General features: G+C 39.1%; 2 protein-coding genes across 3 annotated transcripts; both read left to right on the forward strand.

Moving 5' to 3' along the window:
* Positions 1-1982: 1982 nt before the first annotated feature.
* On the forward strand, positions 1983-14560 carry LOC111331008 (putative G protein-coupled receptor CG31760). 2 transcript variants are annotated; one of them, XM_088753437.1, is made up of 10 exons: positions 1983-3000; positions 6174-6354; positions 6905-7243; positions 8016-8084; positions 8459-8568; positions 8797-9005; positions 9347-9485; positions 10324-10429; positions 10915-11058; positions 11269-11729. In XM_088753437.1, the coding sequence occupies exons 1-10, from the start codon at positions 2195-2197 to the stop codon at positions 11335-11337; spliced, it is 2172 nt and encodes a 723-aa protein (XP_088609563.1). In that variant the 5' UTR covers positions 1983-2194; the 3' UTR covers positions 11338-11729. The 2 variants fall into 2 exon arrangements, with proteins under 2 accessions (XP_088609563.1, XP_022791768.2); XM_022936033.2 differs by having other exon boundaries at positions 2011-3000; positions 11639-14560.
* A 539-nt stretch (positions 14561-15099) lies between these two features.
* On the forward strand, positions 15100-16879 carry LOC148734645 (melanocyte-stimulating hormone receptor-like). Its single transcript, XM_088753438.1, has one exon. It carries the CDS (start codon positions 15576-15578, stop codon positions 16488-16490), a length of 915 nt encoding a protein of 304 aa, XP_088609564.1. The 5' UTR covers positions 15100-15575; the 3' UTR covers positions 16491-16879.
* The last annotated feature ends 4776 nt before the right edge of the window (positions 16880-21655 follow it).

Below are 21655 nucleotides of genomic sequence, written 5' to 3' on the forward strand. Positions count from 1 at the left end.
CTTAATTACACTTAGGTAGCACGGAAAGCCGCAAAACTCTTCAACAAAGGCTCATCTTTCAAACCGGCAGTCTAAATCCCACAGGTATCAACGAACGATTTTCATTCCACTAATTTATTCGTGTTTTTCTCGTTGCCATGTTCCCACCAATCACGTAGCTCCATTTTCTGGCTTCAAAAGCATACACAACCCACAAATCCTCTATTCGCTCCGACGAAGGGCTAACGCTCGAAACGTCAGCTTTTATAACAGTAACGGTGGCCAATTTACCATTTCAACTTTGTTGATATATTCAAATTATTTCGTTACCCCCACCGACGCAACCCCAAACAGTTTCTTTAGAAACTATCAGCCTTTCTTCGATTCCTATCTTATATACACAACTCTAGAAAAAAGTCTGAACTTGTTAGTATGTAACCGGCTGGTGAATAACAGCTACATCGGTTGAAAAGAAAGGTTATTTCGAAAAAAGGAAAATAAATTCTGACGCTTCGGGGCTGAGAAAGGCCTGTCGTGTCATGGATATTTGGTAACTCGTATGTGGCTGGTCGGAAAGTCTCAGTCGATGCAAACGTTACCATTCTCCCCATGCTATCCTCATTTGAAAGGACATCTGATAATGAAAGCCACTAAATTGAAAATATACTTCTGTGTACATCAAAGATAGATATCACTCGATGTGTGATATGCTTACGATAAAGAAAAACATGGCTCCCGCTGTGAGAAACGAGCCCTTTACTGTTGGATATGAACCCAGATACTCTTCCACAAAGCAGTGCAGTGAGCACCATTGCCCTCAAAAAATGAAAAAAAAAAAAAAAAAAAAAAAAAAGATTGGCATTCTTACAAAGTTTCTCTAAGCCAGGTGATGTTTCAGGCTAAAAGTGATGATTTTAAAAGAGCGAAAAAAACAAATTGAAAAATGAAAAATTCATATTTCCTAGCCACAACATGATATGTGTTGACTAGCAACTTTCAGCACGTCTTTAATTTGGATCTTCCTCTCTATTATTTTTATAAAGTCCACTTATTATTATGATATAATTCTCCTCGTTATAAACGTTTTTATTTTTGTGGTCATGCTGGAGGATACATGGTTTATCACGGAGCCATTCGAAAATGAAACGATAGATGCATTATTTTACATGTATAGCTTTATTCAAGTTGTTTATTGTTTTGTGTTTTGTTTCAAAACTGAAAACTCTATTTCGTTTGATAAGGTATACTGGTGATGTTTTCTTGTGTCATATTTAGCCCCCAACGTGAAGGAAAAAGCGCAGAATATTGAAAGCAATTCAACCTCGCTTAAAAGAAATTAATTCTGGGTTAGTACCTTTGCAGATCTAGAAGTTGAGACAAACATTTCATTATCATCCAAGATGAAGAAAGAACACAATAATGCATTATTCTGATACTCGCAAATTGCAATCCTTCTTGTTGGTAATATGAAAAAAGTGACATACCGAGGTTGACTTTGTCTTTATCTATTAGGGAATTTCTGGTCGACGTGATCATAGGTCATCTAGCAACACGTCAAGATAGGGGTTTTCACAAAGGGATTTTCTGTTTATGGGGGCCATAAATCAGCTCACTCTGAAGGTGTATTCAATTTTTTGTTAAGAAACCCGATGTAATACATTCGTTATACAACATGTTTTAGGCCTAAGGAGATACAAGAATACGCTTTTATAGATCCTACATGTTCCCTACTAAAGCACTAAAAGCATGCTGGTTTATTTCTTATCTATACTTCCGGTTCTTGTCCGGTGAAATGGTTTTAATTACCGAGAGCTTGTCGGCTGTCTTCCCATTGATTACAAATACTCTTCTTTTGTACATTTAGAAAGTACATCAGGAAATCGAATATGCAAAAAAGGTTTTTTCATATTCACAAAAACCATTACAATTTTGTTTGTTTTACTCGGCAATTAGACAAGGCTTGCGAGAGAGTCGAGCATAATTTAAAGACTATTTTTCGACATTGACCGCCAGCGAGGACGTTTAGAGAGCGTGACGAGAAAGCGTTACGAAACCCAGTGTATCTATTATGCTCCATAATCTATACATCGTTCGGAAGTCAGCAGAATAACGTGTTGTGACCTGATGAAAGCATGTGACACACAGAGATGGTTTCAGTTTCAACCATCGTTTAAGAGATGTTCTCTCGGCTACAGAATGTTCTGAATTGGAGGATATGAAGACAAAAATAGGTCAGCTTTGGGGTTTGGTCTACTGTCTCTTTCTTGCAGGCTTTGATTACAGAAGCCGCGGGATTATATTTGCTGAAGCGAACACGGATCACAGCTTCAAACACGGAGAAGAGAGCGGTCCCTCTGGTTCGGACACGCACAGGGACCATCTTAAAAAGGCATTGCGATTTGTGGAAGAGGTACGCCAGGCGAAAAACAAATCCTGCGCATCGAATAAGTCGGTTATTCTTGACATTAGATTCGAGAGCGCTCGCTGGAAAAGCGAGGCATTGCTCGCGATCGAAGTTGCAAATCTGTTGACATCTTTATGGCGCGTGAAAACCGCGGATGGCTTCTCTATGGTGGAAAATGACACATTGCTTTACAACGTAGTGCGATCGAATGTTCGATTTTCGCCGTCCGTTTTTGGTTCAGCGATTTGTTTTGAAAAGAACCAGTATCGGAACTACGAGAGATTTTGTCCATATGCATTCAGAGACAAGGCTTACAATGGCTCAATTCATGTAAAAGATATAGCCGTTGGTCATGATTATTTAACAAGTCCAGAGACAATTTGGTGGTGGGAACCACGCAACAAAAGTTTAAACCGAACGATAAGCCCAAACGCTGAAGAAATATATTCTATTCGTCTGAATCAATCGATGGCACCAAAGTCTTACAGGAAATACGTTCCAGTTGTTCGCTACGATCTGGATGGTCACTGGACTCGACCTTACTTTGATTGCTTTGGGGGTTACATATGGATGATCACATTTTTGGCTCCATTTTTTAACGAATCAAACAAATTTCTGTGAGTATCTTGCTATTTTATTTCATGACATTTTTGCGTGTCTGTTTGCTGCTATTAAAAATTAACAATCGATTTCGTGCAAAGCTTTTCTTTTTTTGTTTACACTTAAGCGTACATCTACCATCCGTTATTAGGCGCATCTCGTAGTTGTACAAACCTTGCAGTTATGACTCTTTATTCATCGATACAGACGACTTATGATTATGCGCTCATCCAAAAAATTGTGTGTGGAAATATTGTGTGTGGAAATATCCGATTGTTTTCGGGTCCACTTTAATTTAGGTACTAATTTGTTTGATGACTAATAATTAGAGAGGAAACTGTTCAAGATTTATCGTCCAAGATCCAGGTTAAATTTCAAGATTTATATCCGCTCAGTTTGTTTTTAGTTTTCCGATTTGCTTGTTTTTTAAAACGTATGAAACTGAAAAGAAAAGAAAACAGGAAGCTCAAAATACTTTTATGGTCGTGATATACGTGCGTCCAATAAGAAACCGGTAAACGAGTATCAATTTTTATGTTTTATCTCCCTAAACTTGATCAAATTGTAACTTCTCTTAGATTTCTTAATCAAATTCACCCCGTCAATTGTGGAGAATTCATTATCTTATCATTACGGATGAAACACTCTTGTAAGTTCAGTTTACTCGTTCAGAATAGTCATTTATCGCTTCATTGATCTTGAATACGACGGAATATGAGTGCAGTATAGCCCTGTAGTTTTCTTCTTCAGCTATAATTTGATAATCGTTTTCTTTTCAACGACGAATTTGTGTGAAAGACGACGTCTGGGTCAAAACCAATCAGGGCCAATAGCGCACTTTGGTGAAGTAGATGGAAATCTAAAAGCAAGTTCTGCTCACGAGCAGATTTTTACCGATATTTTGACACTTACCCTTGTCACGTAGTCCAAATAATTATACAGCAACTTGTCTAATTACGTCTTAAAAAACTGTCTGCTTTCTTTCGCCCCAAGGTGGCCGTGGTCAAAGAAAGCCCGTTAATTGAAATCGACTCGGAAATAGGAAATCGAAAGTTAATTAATTCGCCCGTAAACATGCAGATGAAACCGTTTTTAATTCTTTGCGAGCTTATGCCCTTTAAGCACGTAATGATGCACGTAATTGACTCGATGTAGTTGATTTGAGGTTAGGGCTATCTTGTCAGTTTCCGTGCTGTCACGTACAGAAATTCATAGCGTGTAATTTCGCTTCCTAGCGCTCCGATAGCAACCGGTTTTTTAGGCCTAAGATTTATTTTTTAGTATTGTTATGGCCTCTTGCATTGAAACAGTCGCCTAATTCACGATCAGCAGTCACGTAAAAAATATTATTACTACGTCCTGAATTTTATTCCATTTCATTTCCCATCAATTGTGGCAAACGAGGTTGTTTGGGTAAAACTAAAAGGCATTAATTCGCAAATAGTTATATACCGAGAGCGACACAGTGATGCAAAGTGTTCACTTGAATAATAACTATCTTGATAAGAGAAAAACTATTGACTCACAACTTTCGTTCGTCAATACTCTTGCAGCAGAAAGAATAAAGCTGTATTTTGAATCTCTTTTAAAATGACAATTTGGTTTCATTCTTTTGTTGAAGATGCTGAGTGGCTTTTTGTCGTAAGCTGACATGTAAAATTTGAATTTACATTTTCATTTTCGCTTGTGTACTTTCAATCTAATTTTTTTTGTTTTTTTCTATTTAAAAAATATTCGGATCAAAGTCACTTCCCGTTACTGGGAAATTCAAGCATTCAGCTTCTTAAAGAAATGAGTCTTAAACTGTACTTGCAATGATACTAAAAGGTTTGGTAGCTGAATTAATGCGGCAGAGAAAATGCTGAAGGAACTCGAAAAATTGTAAATGCTATTTTTAACGACACAAAATTCTTTGCACGAAAAATTACACAGCTCATCAACATTAGGGGTTTCGCAGTCTGAGAAGGATAAAAATGGTGTAAACGCCTCTTTTTACAAGTTTGATATTGAATTATAATTCAGTCAACGGAGGTATCTGGGACGATATGTTTACTTTTCTGAACGACTTTTGTTAAAAAACACAGAGCAAGTTTCAAAACCAAAAGGCCTAAAATCCGGCGAAGAATGAACAAAAATGAAAATAGGAACCAGCGCATACTCTACCATAGGTCTCCCTTGATTGCCATGGGAAACTGTTGATTTCTTCCCATCGCTAACGCCGAGTAGTGAAAATGCCAACCCTTCTCTATGGTACTGAGCCTAAATTTATCTTTTCTTCTTCATGATAATGTTACCAAAAGGACGTAAAGACAGCAGAGTGACAATAACTTTCAAAAAAGAAACAACAACTTTGAGTTTAAATTTACAAGACATGTTTCGACATTCTCGTGTCATCTTCAGTTGTACGTTACATTTGAATGTTAAAAACGCGAAAAATGTAAATAGCGCGCGCTTGACTAGATCAAAGAAAAAAATTAATAAAATAATAATAGTAATAAAATAAAAGACCAAGGAACACCATAATTAAAAGGAAAGAGACAATTCTAGATGCTTCAATTGCTGATTAATTTTTTCTTCATTATAGCATTTACCATGGGACACGAATCTGTGTCATTGTCCCCCTTTTGCATGTGGGAAACCCACAGTACACTAACTATCAACCCTGGAATTAAAAAAAGATAATTTCTTAAGTTTAATTGCTCTGGTGATTATACAGATGTGTGCACTATGATTGGTCGAGGATTGCGTCATATTTCGCTATAATAATTTCGCGCGAGGAGATTATGGTAGGAACGCTAAATTTCGCGTTTAGTTAGTGCCACTGAGGAAGTAATGGACGTGATTAAAAAAAAAAAAAAGAAAAAATGGTTCCGAAGAGCGCGAAAGATGCTGTAAAGTTTGGAGTAACACTTTTCCAAAGAAAGATATGAAGTTTTTGCTGATTGAATTCAACGAACCTATAAAATTGTAGAGGAAACTGGTTCTTTATCTCACTACGAGCTATCAGAACACTTATAATAGAGTGGTTTCAGCATCAAAACGAATATGTACAACAGAATTCGCAAGCACTTGAGCAATTCTACTAATAATTCCCTCAACTTCGTCTCGGGGGATTATTCAACAAAATTCTCTCCGCCTTCGGCCAATAATTGTAAACTAAGGTTTATTTTTTTAATTATTTTCATTTCAGTGGTGTTGTAAGCATTGACGTTGAATTGAGCAGCATCGACATAAACCAGTGTGATCCTCAAGACACTTCGGCTAAAGGAAGCGGAGGGAAGAATGGAACGAGTGACAAAACCCGAAGTACCGATTCTGAAAAGCTGCTCGACTTCTTGGGCACACACAAATGTAAACGGCCTTCCACACGGGTAAGACACAACAATGGATCCATTTTCATTCCTCTGGATTCTTTCTCAATCAGATTTTGCACTTAACAAGCAATCCACTTGGACTTAAACTTTCCCGACGTGAATTGCGCGATGCCAGGGTATTTTTCGCGAACGACGCTGAAACGCTTTTGTGCCATCTTATATTCCCCCAGTTAAAGCAGAGGGGTAAATAATAAATGATTGGAAGGAGAGTGGGAGGAGCAAGAAAGAATACTCTTTCCTTCCCCATCCACTCTGATGTTTACCCTTGATATTTATTCTTTTAGTGCAAACCCACCCTTCAAGGGGACCCCTGTTCTTTAGGAGTAGCGTGATTTACTGCGTGTCGTCAGAAATTGGTACCATCTACATAGAAAACCGATCACAGGGCCAAACCGAAAAAGTAGATGGTAACCTTCTCAAATCGAGACCATGAAATGTCGAGTACAAAAAATTGGAATATCACCTTGTTCGTTGAATGATGATGAAGCGCGGTCAGCGTCGCTTAAATTCATAGGGTTACGCTAAGCAACCGTTTCTTTTCTTTCAGTGTGTACCGATCGCTAACCAAGGCTTCAAACGAGGCAGCTATCGCTGTATTTGCGAACGAGGCTTTTACTTTCCTGACACCAATTCCGACACCAAATCCTTTAACGGCAGCAAAATTGAGGAGGAGTATGACAAGAAAGTAAAAAAGCAGAATAATTTGTATGATAAAGAATTCGAATGTGTGCCGTGTAGCGTAGGATGTGAGGAATGCACGGATGGCAGTCCCTGCATGTACAAAGTGAATCTGATCTCACGAGTAGTTCTCATTAGTATAAACGCTTTGGCTGTCGTACTGGTCATAGTCATTGGACTGGTAGTATTTATCTTCAGAGAAAATGAGGTAATACTATGTTGAAAGATGATGAATATTTGTTAAGAGAATCCCAGCCAGTTCTATAGTCTGTTTCTCTATCAACTGAGCCACTGGTAGCTCATGGGTAACCTTTACTCACAGACGCATTTGATGGGACACTTGGTGCGCCTTGCTTGTCCCTCTCAATGTTGGTCTCCGAATTACGTTCTACAAACTGATAAGTGACAACTTTGAAAGAAGAAGAGGGCTGATCGAGAGATAAGCATTTGTGGTGTTCCATTGGCGTGACCTAGCAATTATGTCTGAAAGTGTAAGGCAGTCACACTGTTCACATGCGCACTGTACCGATAGTTGGAAGGAGAAAACCTCTCACGAGTCCGCTCTCAGGTCGACGGACTTACCCCACCCCGCTAAACTCGTGATCAAAAAGGGCTCTGTAATATTGTTAGAGTCAACAATGTGAAAAGCATTCTTTCATAAAGAAGATAGGGTCAGAGAAGGAGATGGTATTTTGCTAAGCGCGACTAAGAGTCCAAAAAAATGTGTAGCTTGCGAGAAGGGCTACATTAATGGCATTCGGCCCAAGTTTTTCTTCGCCCGAGGAAAATTTTGAAACCTTGAACTACGCGAATCGGTAGAAAAGGTCTGTAAGAGCTCCAGCACTCAAAATGAGCGCCTGACTCCCGGCGAACCCCTCCCTGACTCGCCTCAAATCTTCCCGAAGGCAATGACAAGTGTGTCCTGCAGCGCTAACAAAATTGGTGAAACGTCTGACACTTTTTTGTGTTATTTATTAAAGGTCTTTGAAGTTTCCAGTCCAATGTTTTTGCAGATTCTTCTTCTTGGCGCCATCTTGATGTATTCATCGGTAAGACGACTTGGCGTGTTTTGTTAAGACTGTATATGTTTATGCTGTCCTTCATTACTATGTTGGATGATGTGGCTTCATTGTCAGCGGTTTCACCCATGATTGATTAGTGTATAAACTCATGATCAAGCAAGCAGGAGAAATGCGAAAGTGATCAACTAGGACAATTTGCCGTGATACAACATTGACCCACATGTGTGGTCATTAGCCGAGAGAATTAGCTCAGAGAATATCTTAGCAGTCAAAAGATTAAAATACAATTCATGCTTTATATCACATTCATGTTATATATTATTATCATTATCATTGTCATTATACTATAAACTAATGTCATTGAAAACTATGATAACTAATGGTGAATATTGTTGCTTTAGTTAGGAGCTTCGTATGTGGACCCTTCTCCTTTGTCGTGTACCATAGAAGTGTGGCTTTACCAATGCGGCTTTTTTCTTGTCTATGGAATTCTTACGCTAAAAGTTTGGAGGTACAGTAATATGACTGCTGGCTTAAGCCATTGTTTTTGTGGCTCTTGTTGTTGTTATTGTTGTGGTTGTTAATTTTTGGCGATGGTGACGGTGTAGGTTGGGATTCGAATCCTCGCGGGATTTCAGGTTTTCTTTCGTTCACGCTTTTGAAAAATGTTGAACATCTTTCCTTATTCGACAACTGAACTCAGCATTAACCCTAGCTATTAATGCTTTTATTTTCCCAGAGTGTCAGCTTCATTTCGCGCTCGTTCACCCAGGCGAGTTGATGTAACAGACGGTATGATAGCTGGTCGTCTAGCCATACTCTGCGCCTCCGCTGTAGTTTTTCTCATCATGTGGACTTTATTCACGCCCCCACAAGTGAAGCACAGCACGGGCGATCTGAGATTTAAACAGTGCGCGTACGATCCAATGAATTATGCCATCTTGTTTGGTAAGTTTGAACTACTGTTTTCTGAAGATGTGGTTGTGGGGGGCCTGGAATTGGTAAAAGTTTCTTAAATGGAAGAGGTAGTTCCACAGAAAATGTTTCCAATCGGAAACAGGAGGTCTTTTTTGAGATCCAGAAATTTCCCTTTGAAACTCGCCTTGCACTGGAGTTGCTTTCCTACTTATCTGGTAATTTGGTGTAGTTTGGTTAATGGAAAATTCTCAATGTCGCATTCGAAGCCCTGAAATGTAAATTATGGAAGGAAAGTGATTCCCAAACACGTCAGCCTTTCTCTACAACATAAAAGACGTTTGAATTTTATTTTTCAAATTTCTCTCACACAGGTGACCTCATTTTACTGGTTGGTGCCATGCTTTTATGCTTCCGGGTTCGAAAGGCGCCATCAGCCTACAATGAAACTAGATTTACTACTTTGGCTGTTTACAACGCCATGTTTATTACATGCTTTGTTGCCGTGTTGAAGTAAGTTGTTGAGGTGGGGAGAGGAAGGATGATGGGTGAAAAGGGTGGACAATTTACAAGCACCAAACACCTTTAAATTAATACCAACAGAAGGAAACGAGCTTAATTAGGACTAAAAAATGGTTTGCACTTGTGCTAAGTGGCCCATCCAGCTGAAGCTTATCTCGGTTTCTGTTGTCTGAAGTGAAGCTACAACCTCCACCCTCCCCCTCCCCTCCTCGCCTCCACTTGGGATGGTTGTCTCTCACAGTTTGCCCCTCAGTATTTCATCAGGCTTCTCTGACAATTCGCCAGTACCCATTTATACTCCGGGTGAAGAGAAGGACACAAATGAGCCAGCGATACGAAAGTTAACGCGCTGAACTTAAAGCAGCCGCGCCTCCCACAAAATAAGTAGTACAAACAGATTTTATGACGTTTGTGTGTAGACTAAGAGCCGTCATTCAAGTCAATGGAAATGAGCATGCGCAAGAGAAAATACCCCGCCGGCCGTTACCGCATGATCTATGAGCGTCGAAGACAACTTGGTGGACAAACTGTTCCGATTTTCTGGAGGAATTTTATTCTGAATCTCCATATCAAACATGTATCTTGAGAAAACCATTATTTGTCCCTTACACCTAACTTACAGGATGTACATCCATAAAACCTATAAAAATGACTTAGTTTTGAATGGCAATTATTATCGTAAGTTTAAGCGGCAGTGAAAATGACTGCTTCTTACAACTGGCTAGCATTATTTACGGAGCTATCTAAACGAAGCTCTTTTTTGCTTTTTACTACTTATTTCATGTTTAAGACAACCTCTGACATGCTTGATCTCGTCTCTCTGTCCTAGAATTCTCACTGCTAACAACACCAATCCTGATATTCTTTTTGCCACGGAATTTATTCTTATTCAGATGACAGCTTCTGTTGCAATACTGTTCCTATTCATTCCAAAGGCAAGCATAGTTGTGATACATTGTTAACGATGATTTTTGGCTAAACCTAGCAAAAGGATAGCCAGGCAACTTTATCGATTTCGTTGTTTACTACCTGTTATATGAATAGCGGCACGAAGGCAGCGGAGGATTGAAAAAGATGAGGGAGGCTTGCGTCGAGTCGCGTAATGAATGAACCGACCCACACTTCCCTTGTTTTTCGCCGTTTACTACTTTGCACGGATTTTACACTATTTTACTTGCTGAGTGCCTGGAAAAGGCTAGCATATGAAATGTTTGCATTTTTTTCTTTTATAATTTCTATGCAATCTAATGTTGTCCTTCATATATTCTATCTCAATTTTATGCCTGGTTATTTGTTCTGTGTTCATTTGATTTGAATTGGTCTGATCATTTTTTGTAATATCTGCTTTTAGGGAATAGCGCTTTCGTTATAACAATTCTATGTTTTCAATTTATTACTATTATTACATCTTTTTTAACAGCTCCGGTTATTGCGAAAGACACGGGGAAAAGAGGTTGACCGGCGACTTACTGTTGGCCGTCAGCCTAGTGACTCGCCTCAGACTCCTAACGGTAGTTATTCGACTGATGTGGCAACATTAGAAAGGGAAAACAAAGACCTAAAGGTGATACATCTACGATGTTATATCAGTTTACTTTTTCATAGGATGTAACAAACGAGCACTAAGCAAGTTTGGGTAGCAGGAATTACGTTGAAATGAGATCGATCGCTTGCTCAGCACCAGTGTTGACCAATTCTCATCCACAATATAGTAATATAGTCAACAGCGTGGTTCGATGGCTCTTCTGGTCGATACCGGCTTTTTTTTTTCCAGTTTATGCAGAAACGATTTTCACAGTCATCAGAAATCTTTCTTGGCCAAAGCTTCCGGCGTGAAGGCTAAGAAAATCGCGGGAGACTGGGTAGGAGTTAAAGTTGTAGAGGATCCTGGGCGTCATCTTGGTTGAGGTGGTTCAGTTGATTGGCCAGTCCTCTCCCTTCCAGTCCCTGGGAACAGTGGTCAGTCACACCAAGAGACTTCAAATGTGGAGCCATTTTCGTTACGTAACGAGTGTTATTTCTTTTAGCCGATTTGCGTGGAATGGAGTTTTTTTTATTTTTATTTTTTACTTCAAACAAATCGAACAACAAAAACATTTTGTACAATTACGAGGACATTAATATGTGGGCGTTCTCTTCTGCAGGATGAAGTGAAGAGGCTGGCTTTAAAAGTAGCTTTTATGCATTCTCGCCTTATGAAGGATAAAAATAAACATATCAAGAGTGGTACAAACACTTTACGTAGAGCGCGCTCCTCTACCAACGACGATATTGAGGACGGTACTCTCAAGAAAATGTCCACATCAACTGTCACCAGGTTTCTAAATTCGCGTGTTTGAGAGTGGGAACTGGATACCATTATACCTACGCCTTTGATGACCGTTGTATATCAAATGGAGCGTATCCACGTGACGTCAGGTCGGCTAAATATGTGTGCCTTGTTATAAACATAAACACTTAGAATAATTAACGTGTGTTAAATTAATGCCAATTTACCATACGGTTCAGAATAAACGGTGCGGAAAATCAGCATTAAGAAAAGGAAGTTTTAAACTAAAGGCTAATCGTGACAAAGGGAGATCTCATTTAGCTTTGAATGCGAAAATCTGAACGAGACAGATATAGTTACTATCTGCTTGACGAACAGTCCCCGCAGTTTTGTGCCCAACTACACTAGCTTAGGGTATTTTTCTCGCATTGTTTGTTCTACCAACTCCATTTCAATCCAGATTAAATATCAGGGGTTACATTAAGAGCAGATAAGGTCGAAAAATATTCCTGAAACTAGACTTGTTCACAATGCGACGAGGAAGTATTTTAGGAACTGCGCTCCTAAAGGTGTCAGAAAGAAGGAAACATAAGCTGTCACACCAAATTTGCGAAAACAAAATTTAAAAGTCTATCGAAATCTGCAAAAGGAAATAAAAATAGGGTAAAGGAAAAATTAATATAGACTTTTCGAACATAAGCTTATTTAATTACAGGTATCCCGTTGATTCACAATTTTGTTGTTAGCTTTATAACTGAAACGTTATACGGTTTGAATAGACGGTGGCTTGCCGGTTTTTGTGGTGGCTTCTAACTGATTGGCCTTTACAGCCATAAAGCCACGCCAACTAGCTAGACCTAGCTGTTACAAAATTGGCACATGCGCAGACGATTGACTGTTGTGTTCTAAAGAAGCTGCCTAATGGTAGATTGAATTATTTTATACAACACGTAATTCTGCCTGGAAACTTAAAGAGGCTACGGAGTGATTGTTTGATAAGATAGAAAAAAACACAAACACAACGTAAAAAACAATGAATAAAAAAGAAATAATAGGGATGACTAAGGAATGGGTCGATTCGAACAGATCAGAATGACAAAATTCAAAAATCTCGGACGAATTCTTTGGATAACGAAGATGCTTCATAGATTGACAACGCAAAAATTAGATTACTCAAAAAGAGAAAAAACTTATGAAGCGCAAATTTCCTTCTACACTCAAACGTAACTGCAGATTGGACTACAACTGATGTGCTGATTTAGTCCATTCGTATCGAATGCTTGTTTTTTTTTTTGTCGAAATAAATACGCTCAAGGTCTTTTGGTTGTATGCCTTATCATGGCCTTCAAGTACTTACATCCATGAACGGCTTCTTTCACCGTCATAAGGGAGTCATTAGGGACCTTAAGAAACCACGACGACGACGGCAACGAGGACGTGGAAAAACAAATGATCTAATTGGCAGAACAATAGCCCAGCACGTGCGTTTTAAAACTTTGTACATTTCTTAGCCGTCTTTTGCAAAAGACGGCGATTGCGCCCTATGAGACGGTAAATACCTGCAGCCATTTTCGAAATGCTAAATAAAAGTAGAAACTCATGTTTTAATCGAGGTCTTCCGTGGCGTTGCCGTCCTGACTGCTTAAAAGGGACCTTAAGCAGTCAGGACGGCAACGCCAAGGAAGACTTCGATTAAAAAATGAATTTCTACTCTTAGTCAGAATTTCAAAAATGGCTTCATGAGCTTACTATCTCATAAGGCGCCACAGCTCAACTTCAACAAGACGTATAGAAATGGCGTTGAGTTCCAAATGGAAATTAAAATAATGTGCCGTCGCGGTTTCGGTTCGCAGACGGCGCAAAATTTGGCGATTTCACGTTGTTGTTTTGCATAGGACGGCTAAGAAATGTACAAAGTTTCAAAACGCACGTGCTGAGCTATTGTTCTGCCGATTAGATCTCTTGTTTTTCCACGTCCTCGTTGCCGTCGCCGTCGTGGTTGCTTAAGGTCCCTAAAGTCCCTATTAGGGAACTTAAGCAGTCACGACGGCAACGCCACGGAAGACCTCGATTAAAAAATGAGTTTCCACTTTTAGTTAGAAAATGGCTGCATGTGTTTACCGTCTCATAGGGCGCCAGACCCCAAACTCAACATAACGCATAAAAGTAGCGTAGAGTTCCAAATGTAAATTTAAATAATTTGCCGCCGCGGTTTAGGTTCGCAGACGACGCAAATTTTGGTGATTTCACGTTGTTGTTTTGCAAAAGACGGCTAAGAAATGTACAAAGTTATAAAACGCACGTGCTGGGCTATTGTTCTGCCAATTACATCTATTGTTTTTCCACATTCTCGTTGCCATGGCCGTCGTAGTTTGCTTTAATTCCCTATTTAGTATCATTTAATTTTCTAACACCTTAACTCTTTAACTCCCAGAGTGACTTCCACAGAAGTTCTCGTTACATCGTCAGTACAGTATTGTGCGCATATTACACCTTGTGTAACACCAAATTCTCTTAAATATTTTCACAAGAATTGTTTAACAGAGAGTAAGGAAAATTATTGATGAGATTTGGGAGTTAAAGGGTTAATTGAAGTGGTAGAACTCAAATGACTTGCTTGAAGCCGAATTTTTCAACTCAAGGTTGCCTTTTTAACGGAATAATCGCTGAGATATTTTAATTAAGAGTGTAAATACATATGGAGTGATATACTTCATATGAATTGTTGTAGATATTAAATGATAAACCAAAGCATTTTTAATTTGATTGAAAAAATTAAAAACATATTACTTTTCTATTTTCTTTTTAGTTTCATTTTTGTTATTATTTATTTATATATCTAATTCATACCCTCTTTAGGGGCGTATCCTTCTAAAGAGACAGTTCTCCCCCTTTTTGTTGATATTCATTGAATGTGTTTTTTTTATTCTTGTGAAGAAAAGTCATATTTTACAGAACAAAATGCAAAGCAGAAACCCCTTTATAATATAGTTATACGTTCGCTGGTGGCCAATCAGAAATAAGTTAATGTTAACAAAGATTAGGAAATCTTTTTTCCTTAATCGTGCAAAATTAAACGGACAGAAAAATGAAATTTTTTTTATCTTCCTTTCTCTGAGTTTGTTTTTTCTTTATTGGGGAGCAGGGGGAGGGGGGATAGTGCAATAGAAGCTGTCGGTAGGTTTTGGCCCGTTGAGAACCTTCGGCAAGGGGCCAGTTTCCTATTTGGCCGTGTATATTGGTTGTGATAACGTCTGTTTTCTCAAAAATCCTCATTTACTTAAATTGGCGACAATTTTTTTAAATGTTTAATGACATTTACATATCGTCCTCAAAGGAAACACAAGAAGGTATTTATTTTGATCGAAAACCATCAGTCAAGTCGACCGACTTAATATTTTTCTTGTCAGAAGCAGCATTTATTACTTAAGACCTTAAATAGTAAGTAAAAGTCTCAATGTAAACAACACATCAGGACAGGCCGAATTTTTCTGTTTTGGCTTTGTTGTCATAGCAGCAAATCTGTTTTAAAATGAATTGTGTAATCAAAATCAGCAACGTATTCTAGTTTATCCCACTGAAAATAATGGAAATGTTTCGAGCACACAGCTCACAATGCAACTGTCTGTATACACCAGCTGTATGTTTAAAGCTGCAATGGCTAACAATAGCTGTGATTTACAAGTGCGGCATAAAACTGCACGGCCTCTTTTAATTAGCAACACTAACTGCTTTGAATCGCAGAAACTTGAAGGTTTCCTTCTTCTTCGTCGGAAAAGGTAAACGAAACCGAAGGAACAGCCGCAGGAACAATGGCAGACTACACAGAGATGAACTTCACAAGTACGCCAGATAACCCAAGAACGCTGTGGCGAACAAGTGTCATTGCTTCTTTGGCAGCCATCAATATTTTCCTCTCGATAACTGCATTTCTAGGCAACGTCTTCATCCTAATTTCCCTTAAGAAAGTCACGACGCTTCATACGCCCACAAAACATTTATTTCTAGCACTAGCAGTTACAGATCTCTCGGTTGGGCTAATTTCACATGCATTACATGCAACCTTTCTGCTGTGTTACTTAACAAGGGTGTACACAAGAGCAAGAACATACATCGGTAAAATAAATCCTGCTGTGAGTATCATGCTTTGTGGAGTGTCAGTGCTTACCTCGACAGCGATCAGTGTTGATCGGCTCTTAGCCTTGTCTTTGGGACTGAGGTACAAACAGGTTGTAACAATGAGTCGCGTTAGAGCGTTTGCGGCGTCGTCTTGGCTGATTGGTATTTCGTGTGGCGCGTTAGAGGTTTGGAGTTCCCGCATCGCTTGGATAATTGCTTCCATCTGTGCTGCCCTTTGCATGCTAACATCGATCTTTTCTTACACCAAGATCCACCTTTTGTTGCGTCATCGTCAAATTCAAATACAACTCCGCCAAGGACAACCGAAGGAGGGAAGAATTGGCCTGAATATAGAACGGTACAAAAACACCGTATCCACCGTTTTTTGGATTCAGGTGACTTTGTTGGGCTGTTATGTTCCGTTTTGCTGCGTAACTGTGCTCAGGATCTATAAGGGAGACCAGTATTACATTACTTGGTTAGCAACTGCCACTTTAGTCTACCTAAATTCTTCTCTGAATCCGTTTCTCTATTGCTGGAAGATCAGAGAAGTGAGACAAAATTTGAAGGAAACTGTCGTGCAGTATTGTAAGTGTGTACTGAGTTAGATTCACAGTTTCGCTCACAGTAAACGCTTTTTACATATCAAAAGACCCCTACGGGTGCATGAATGACTCAACGGTCGAAGACAAAAATTCCCAATTTTATGCGTCCGTTATTCGTAAAAGACATGCATTCGTTTGTAAGGGCGACAGCAGTTTTCAAGTTGCAGGTTGGCCGAACGATAATCATTGAAAGGAAAAAAACCTACTGAGCTTTACATTCATTCACGGGTTCAGTTTGGCACACTGCTAAACTCACTTAATTGCTGTATGGTGATAGTGCAAAGACCCAGCAGTAAATATTTTTTGATGTTTTCTTTTGTTGAATTGGCAACAAAACGATAAAATGTAAAACCATCGTGAAAACTTTGATGAATAAAAGGAACAAAAATGAACACTCTTCATTAATCTCTGATTACTTCTAGCTTATCTATTTATCTTATCATGATGTAAAGTTTATACGGAAAAGGCGAGGATGTGATGGCAGGCTCTAATTAAGGGATAGCTTTTATCTAAAAGGTATAAAATTCGATCGATAACACCCAGTCAATTTCAACTAATTTATTTAATTTTTTTTTTCGGAGGGGCATACATAACCATAATTTCTCTTGACAAGTTAGTGAAAGTCGCTATATGAGCCACACATCAAGAGTCGAGACAGCTAAATTTTTCCGTTTCGGGTTTGCTGTAGTCTCCTCTCGCAGCCGTTCTTTGTCTCGGAATCCCTGTGTCTCCCTCCCCACAAACGGCTGCTCGTGTTGACCAAACATTCAATCCCAGCCGATTGACCAATATCAGTGCCGCCTTCCGAAATCTGAAAGGCTCATAATATATTCATCTCGCCAATGCTTTTCAAAATGTTTGTTGTGCAACTTGTCAACAGGAACGAGTAGAATACTGGTGCTCTCTCCCTCCATTCGTCAAAAATTCTCCGGCTTTAGATCGAAATTTCCAAAATCTTTCTTTGAGCTTCTTCGGAGCAATGATGGTTTTTTCAATAAGAAAAGCCCAGTTATTTTTCCAGAGACAATACGTAAGACCCTTTGGATAATATGCTTGCGCATCGAGTTAGACTTTAAAGTTGCATAAGCAAATCTTAAAGGGGGACCCTGAGCCAAAGCCTAGGCAATAGCTTTCACGTCTGGACCAAGTTTCTTATTGATAGTTTTGCTTGGGTATTCAATGCACGAGCTGACTTTAGGTTCGGTCGGCCATGGCTTTGGAGTAGATGATACTGGAGCTGCGAGCTTTGTCGTGTGAACATGCGGCGATTTCTCAGCGATTATTGGACTGACGGGTAGAATAGGTAGCAGTATAGCTGATGCACTAGAAGATTGAGGCGCACAAGGCAGAGATACTGGCGATTCAACTGTAGGACTTGGAGGCAAGAAGTACATGTGCTAGGGCCGGTGAAATCGAGAGCTTTCGCTACAAAAGGTCACTTTGTGTTCGAGTCGCTGTCAAGTGATGGTTGAAGTCTTTTAACCCGGCGATCTTGAATGGAATCATAGCCAGCTTTCAGTTTAATTTGTAGCTGTTGGAGATCGTTTTCTAATTTCTTAATCTTGGCAACTTTTCAGTAGCATTTGAGACATATATATATATATAAAGTAGAATTCAAATAAATGTCGAAAGCTTCCAAATTTATACCCAGTGCTAAACTTATGACGCTCGCTACATCAGCCGATCTTCTGAAGATTCTAACTCTTTCTTTTGTCGAAACTGTTGACGTACATAGGAGACATCCAAATAAATTACTGCAAGTTATTTTCTTCGAGGTATCACCCATAAAAATTGAAAAATAATGACATATTTAGCTCTACAAACATGAAATTTGGTGAAGTTTTGAGAGATGTTCCCCAGTAAACTCATGTGCAACTTTTCACTTCCTGATTGGCGGGTCCCGAACAACTGCTCAACGCTCATTGGTTGAAGGAAACAAAGGGAATGGAATGTTTGGTCAACACGAGCAGCCGTTTGTAGGGAGGGAGACACAGGGATTCCGACACAAAGAACGGCTGCGAGAGGAGACTAGGTTTGCTGCCATAGCGGCAAATGCCTTGTGGAGCAGGGATGGCGCAGTGGTGAGAGCACTCGCCTCCCACCACTGTGGTCCGGGTTCGATTCCCGGACCTGTGCTTTCTCCAGGTTCTCCGGTTTTCCTCCCTCCGCAAAAACCAATATTTCAAATTCCAATTCGATCTGGAAACAGTGGACAAGAAGAGCCACCCAGTGGAATGTCCATTGCTAAATTATTATTATTATTATTATTATTATTATTATTATTATTATTATTATTATTATTTCTGTATTCAAAATCAACTACGTGTTTAACAGTCAAAACAGTTCGCAACTGTCGGTATACAGCAGCTCGGTGGATGAAAAGCTGTCAAGGTTCACAATAGCTGTGATACACAAGTGAGACCTAGAGGTTATTCCATGGAAAGTGCGCACGAACGAATTCATTCACGAGTTGTGATGCATCAGAAAAATTGAACGAGTGATCGCACTTTTCATGGTTTGATGTTTTTAGCATTATACACACCGAGATTTTTTTCCTACTGATCGACCCATTTTCAAAGATTGGCAGCGAACGACTGTGAAAACACATCGTTCGTCCAATTAGAGACACGAATGGTAGTACTTCACACTGTAAATCTCAGTATGTAATATATAGATTCAACTAATCCTAAAAGCGGAGCTCCCAATAAGTGAAAATTTTGCAATTAAATTTCTTTACATGTATTAAAATATTTCGGGACGACAAATTTATTCAAACCAGTTTTTGGTTTCCTGTTATAAGCGAAAAACGTACGAATTTCTTACGTGTACAAAGCCCACGTGGTAAAATTCATCATGCTTAGATCGTTGTTTACTTGCCTTCAAAGCCAGAAATTGCGCAGCGTTATCTTGAAAATTCTGAAAAACTTCGATTTGACGCAAAATCTTCTATTAACCGATACTTTTTGAACACATTGTTACTCGTACATAATATTTACCGGGCCATCGAATCGTGAAATTGTCGCTAAGCCCTGCTTGAAGTCCGAAAATTCGGTTTTCACTTTACGTCCATAATTCGCATCGCCTTAGAGAATCGTAGTGTCGTTGACTCGAGAGCTTATTCTGTCACCTTTAAGACCTGGATATCCATTTTTTTCCAAGCAGAGTATTCTATAGCATTGTTACTTTACATTCTGAGTTCCACAAAGTCTAACTCGATCGCAAATGAACGAAAAATGCGACTGTATCATACAACAGCCATATTGAATTCCAAACCTCGTGGTTTATTGCATCTCATGATGCTTATAGTACTTTAGTATACATAACAGAGGGCACGTACGTACGTACGCTTGGTCAGTCACGTGACAACCAAACGAAAAGAGGTTGACCATATTCCATTGGTATGGGGCTCTGACCCCCACGCGCGAAGCGCGCGTGGAAGCCCCACTATGAAATAAATCAAATTACGCAATGGTTATCATTACCGCCATCGGATTCAAATACCTATTAAAATTGGCATATGGTATTTCGTAGACTGGACTGGACTGGACTGGACTAGTAAAACGCGGACTAGTAAAACGTGGACTAGTAAACCGCGGACTAGTAAAACGTGGACTAGTAAAACGCGGACTTAACAACAACAACAACAAAAAAGACAATTTCATACTAAGGCGACCACAAAACTTAATGGCAAGCCAATTCAGTGAGTGACAATCTCTGTTTGACCTTTAAGCTACAAATGGGTTTGACAAGCGCCAGATATAAACGATTTTATAAGTTTAGGTTAACAAAGAAAGAATTTTATTCAACAACAGTTCAATATCTTAAAATACACTTTCGTCGTAAATTTCACGGCAGAAACGCAGGAATTCGATGAATAAAAGTCGCATTAAAACTCCTTGTGTCTAGGTAGAAAGAGTCTCATTGACTTCAGCTTTTCGGTGGAAGAAAAACCGATTTACACACGCCATTACAGAAAAAAAGCAGACTGACAACTCCAAATAGAAGTCGCATTAAATCTCCTTGTGTCTAGGTAGAAAGAGTCTCATTGACTGCAGCTTTTCGGTGGAAGAAAAACCGATTTACACACGCCATTACAGAAAAAAGCAGACTGACAACTCCAAAACACATATTTGCATTCACTTACAATTTGACTTTCCGTGACATTTTGAAACGGAGCAGAGGTAAATCTTCGAAGATTAATCGTCGTTGGAAATAAAAATTACTTTCCGTAAGATCTCTGTTTATTTCTTCACGAGAAAATCGTCGCACGATCGGTTAACTCGTGTGAGTTTGTCACAGCAGTATACTGCTGTTTCTTCAAAAGCGTATGCTTCTTTACACTTCAATTGACAGATGTCATATCGTGACAGTTACTTTTCAAAAATATGTTTGAAAATTTGTTCGGAAGCCTTTTAACTACCTTTACAAATAAAAATGTTTCGGTGAAAGCTTTCTCTTTAATTTGAAGAACGCGAACGATTTAGGGCTACAATTACGAGTTTCAGTACGGGAAAATCCTCCTTGAACTTAACAATTTGATAGCGAGTGAGTTATAAAGAAAACAAACGTTCTTCAAATTAAAGAGAAAGCTTTCGCCGAAACATTTTTATTTGTAAAGGTAGTTAAAAGGCTTCCGAACAATTAAAACATTTTTTTGAAAAGTAACTGTCACGATGTGACACCTGTCAATTGAAGAGAAAAGAAGCATACGCTTTAGAGGAAACAGCAGTACTGGTGTAACAAACACACACGAGTTAACTGAACATGCGACGATTTTCTCGTAAAGAGAAAAACAGAGATCTTACGGAAAGTATTTTTTAATTCCAACGACGATGAATATTCGAAGAATTACCTCTGTTCCGTTTTAAAATGTCACGGAAAGTCAAATTGCAAGTGAATGCAAATATGTGTTTTGGAGTTGTCCGTCTGCTTGTTTGTTTTCTGTAATGGCGTGTGTAAATCGCTCTTTCTTCCGCCGAAAATCTGAAGACAATGAGACTCTTTCTACCTAGACACAAGGAGATTTAATGCGACTTTTATTCATTGAATTCCTGCGTTTCTTCCGTGAAATTTGCGACGAAAGTGTATTTTAGGATTTTAAACTGGTGCTGAATAAAACTCTTTCTCAGCCTAACGTATAAATTCGTTTGTATCTGGCGCATGTCAAA

Source organism: Stylophora pistillata, chromosome 3 (assembly GCF_964205215.1).
Source record: "Stylophora pistillata chromosome 3, jaStyPist1.2, whole genome shotgun sequence".
Classification (NCBI taxonomy): domain Eukaryota; kingdom Metazoa; phylum Cnidaria; class Anthozoa; order Scleractinia; family Pocilloporidae; genus Stylophora; species Stylophora pistillata.

Excerpts from the sequence above, each read along its gene's own strand:
- LOC111331008 (XM_022936033.2), top strand. The coding sequence starts at position 2,195 with ATGAAGACAAAAATAGGTCAGCTTTGGGGTTTGGTCTACTGTCTCTTT. Across the intron at positions 6,355-6,904 it reads GTAAACGGCCTTCCACACGG|TGTGTACCGATCGCTAACCA; the intron begins GTAAGACACAAC and ends CTTTTCTTTCAG. Across the intron at positions 8,085-8,458 it reads CCATCTTGATGTATTCATCG|TTAGGAGCTTCGTATGTGGA; the intron begins GTAAGACGACTT and ends TTGTTGCTTTAG.
- LOC148734645 (XM_088753438.1), top strand. The coding sequence starts at position 15,576 with ATGGCAGACTACACAGAGATGAACTTCACAAGTACGCCAGATAACCCA.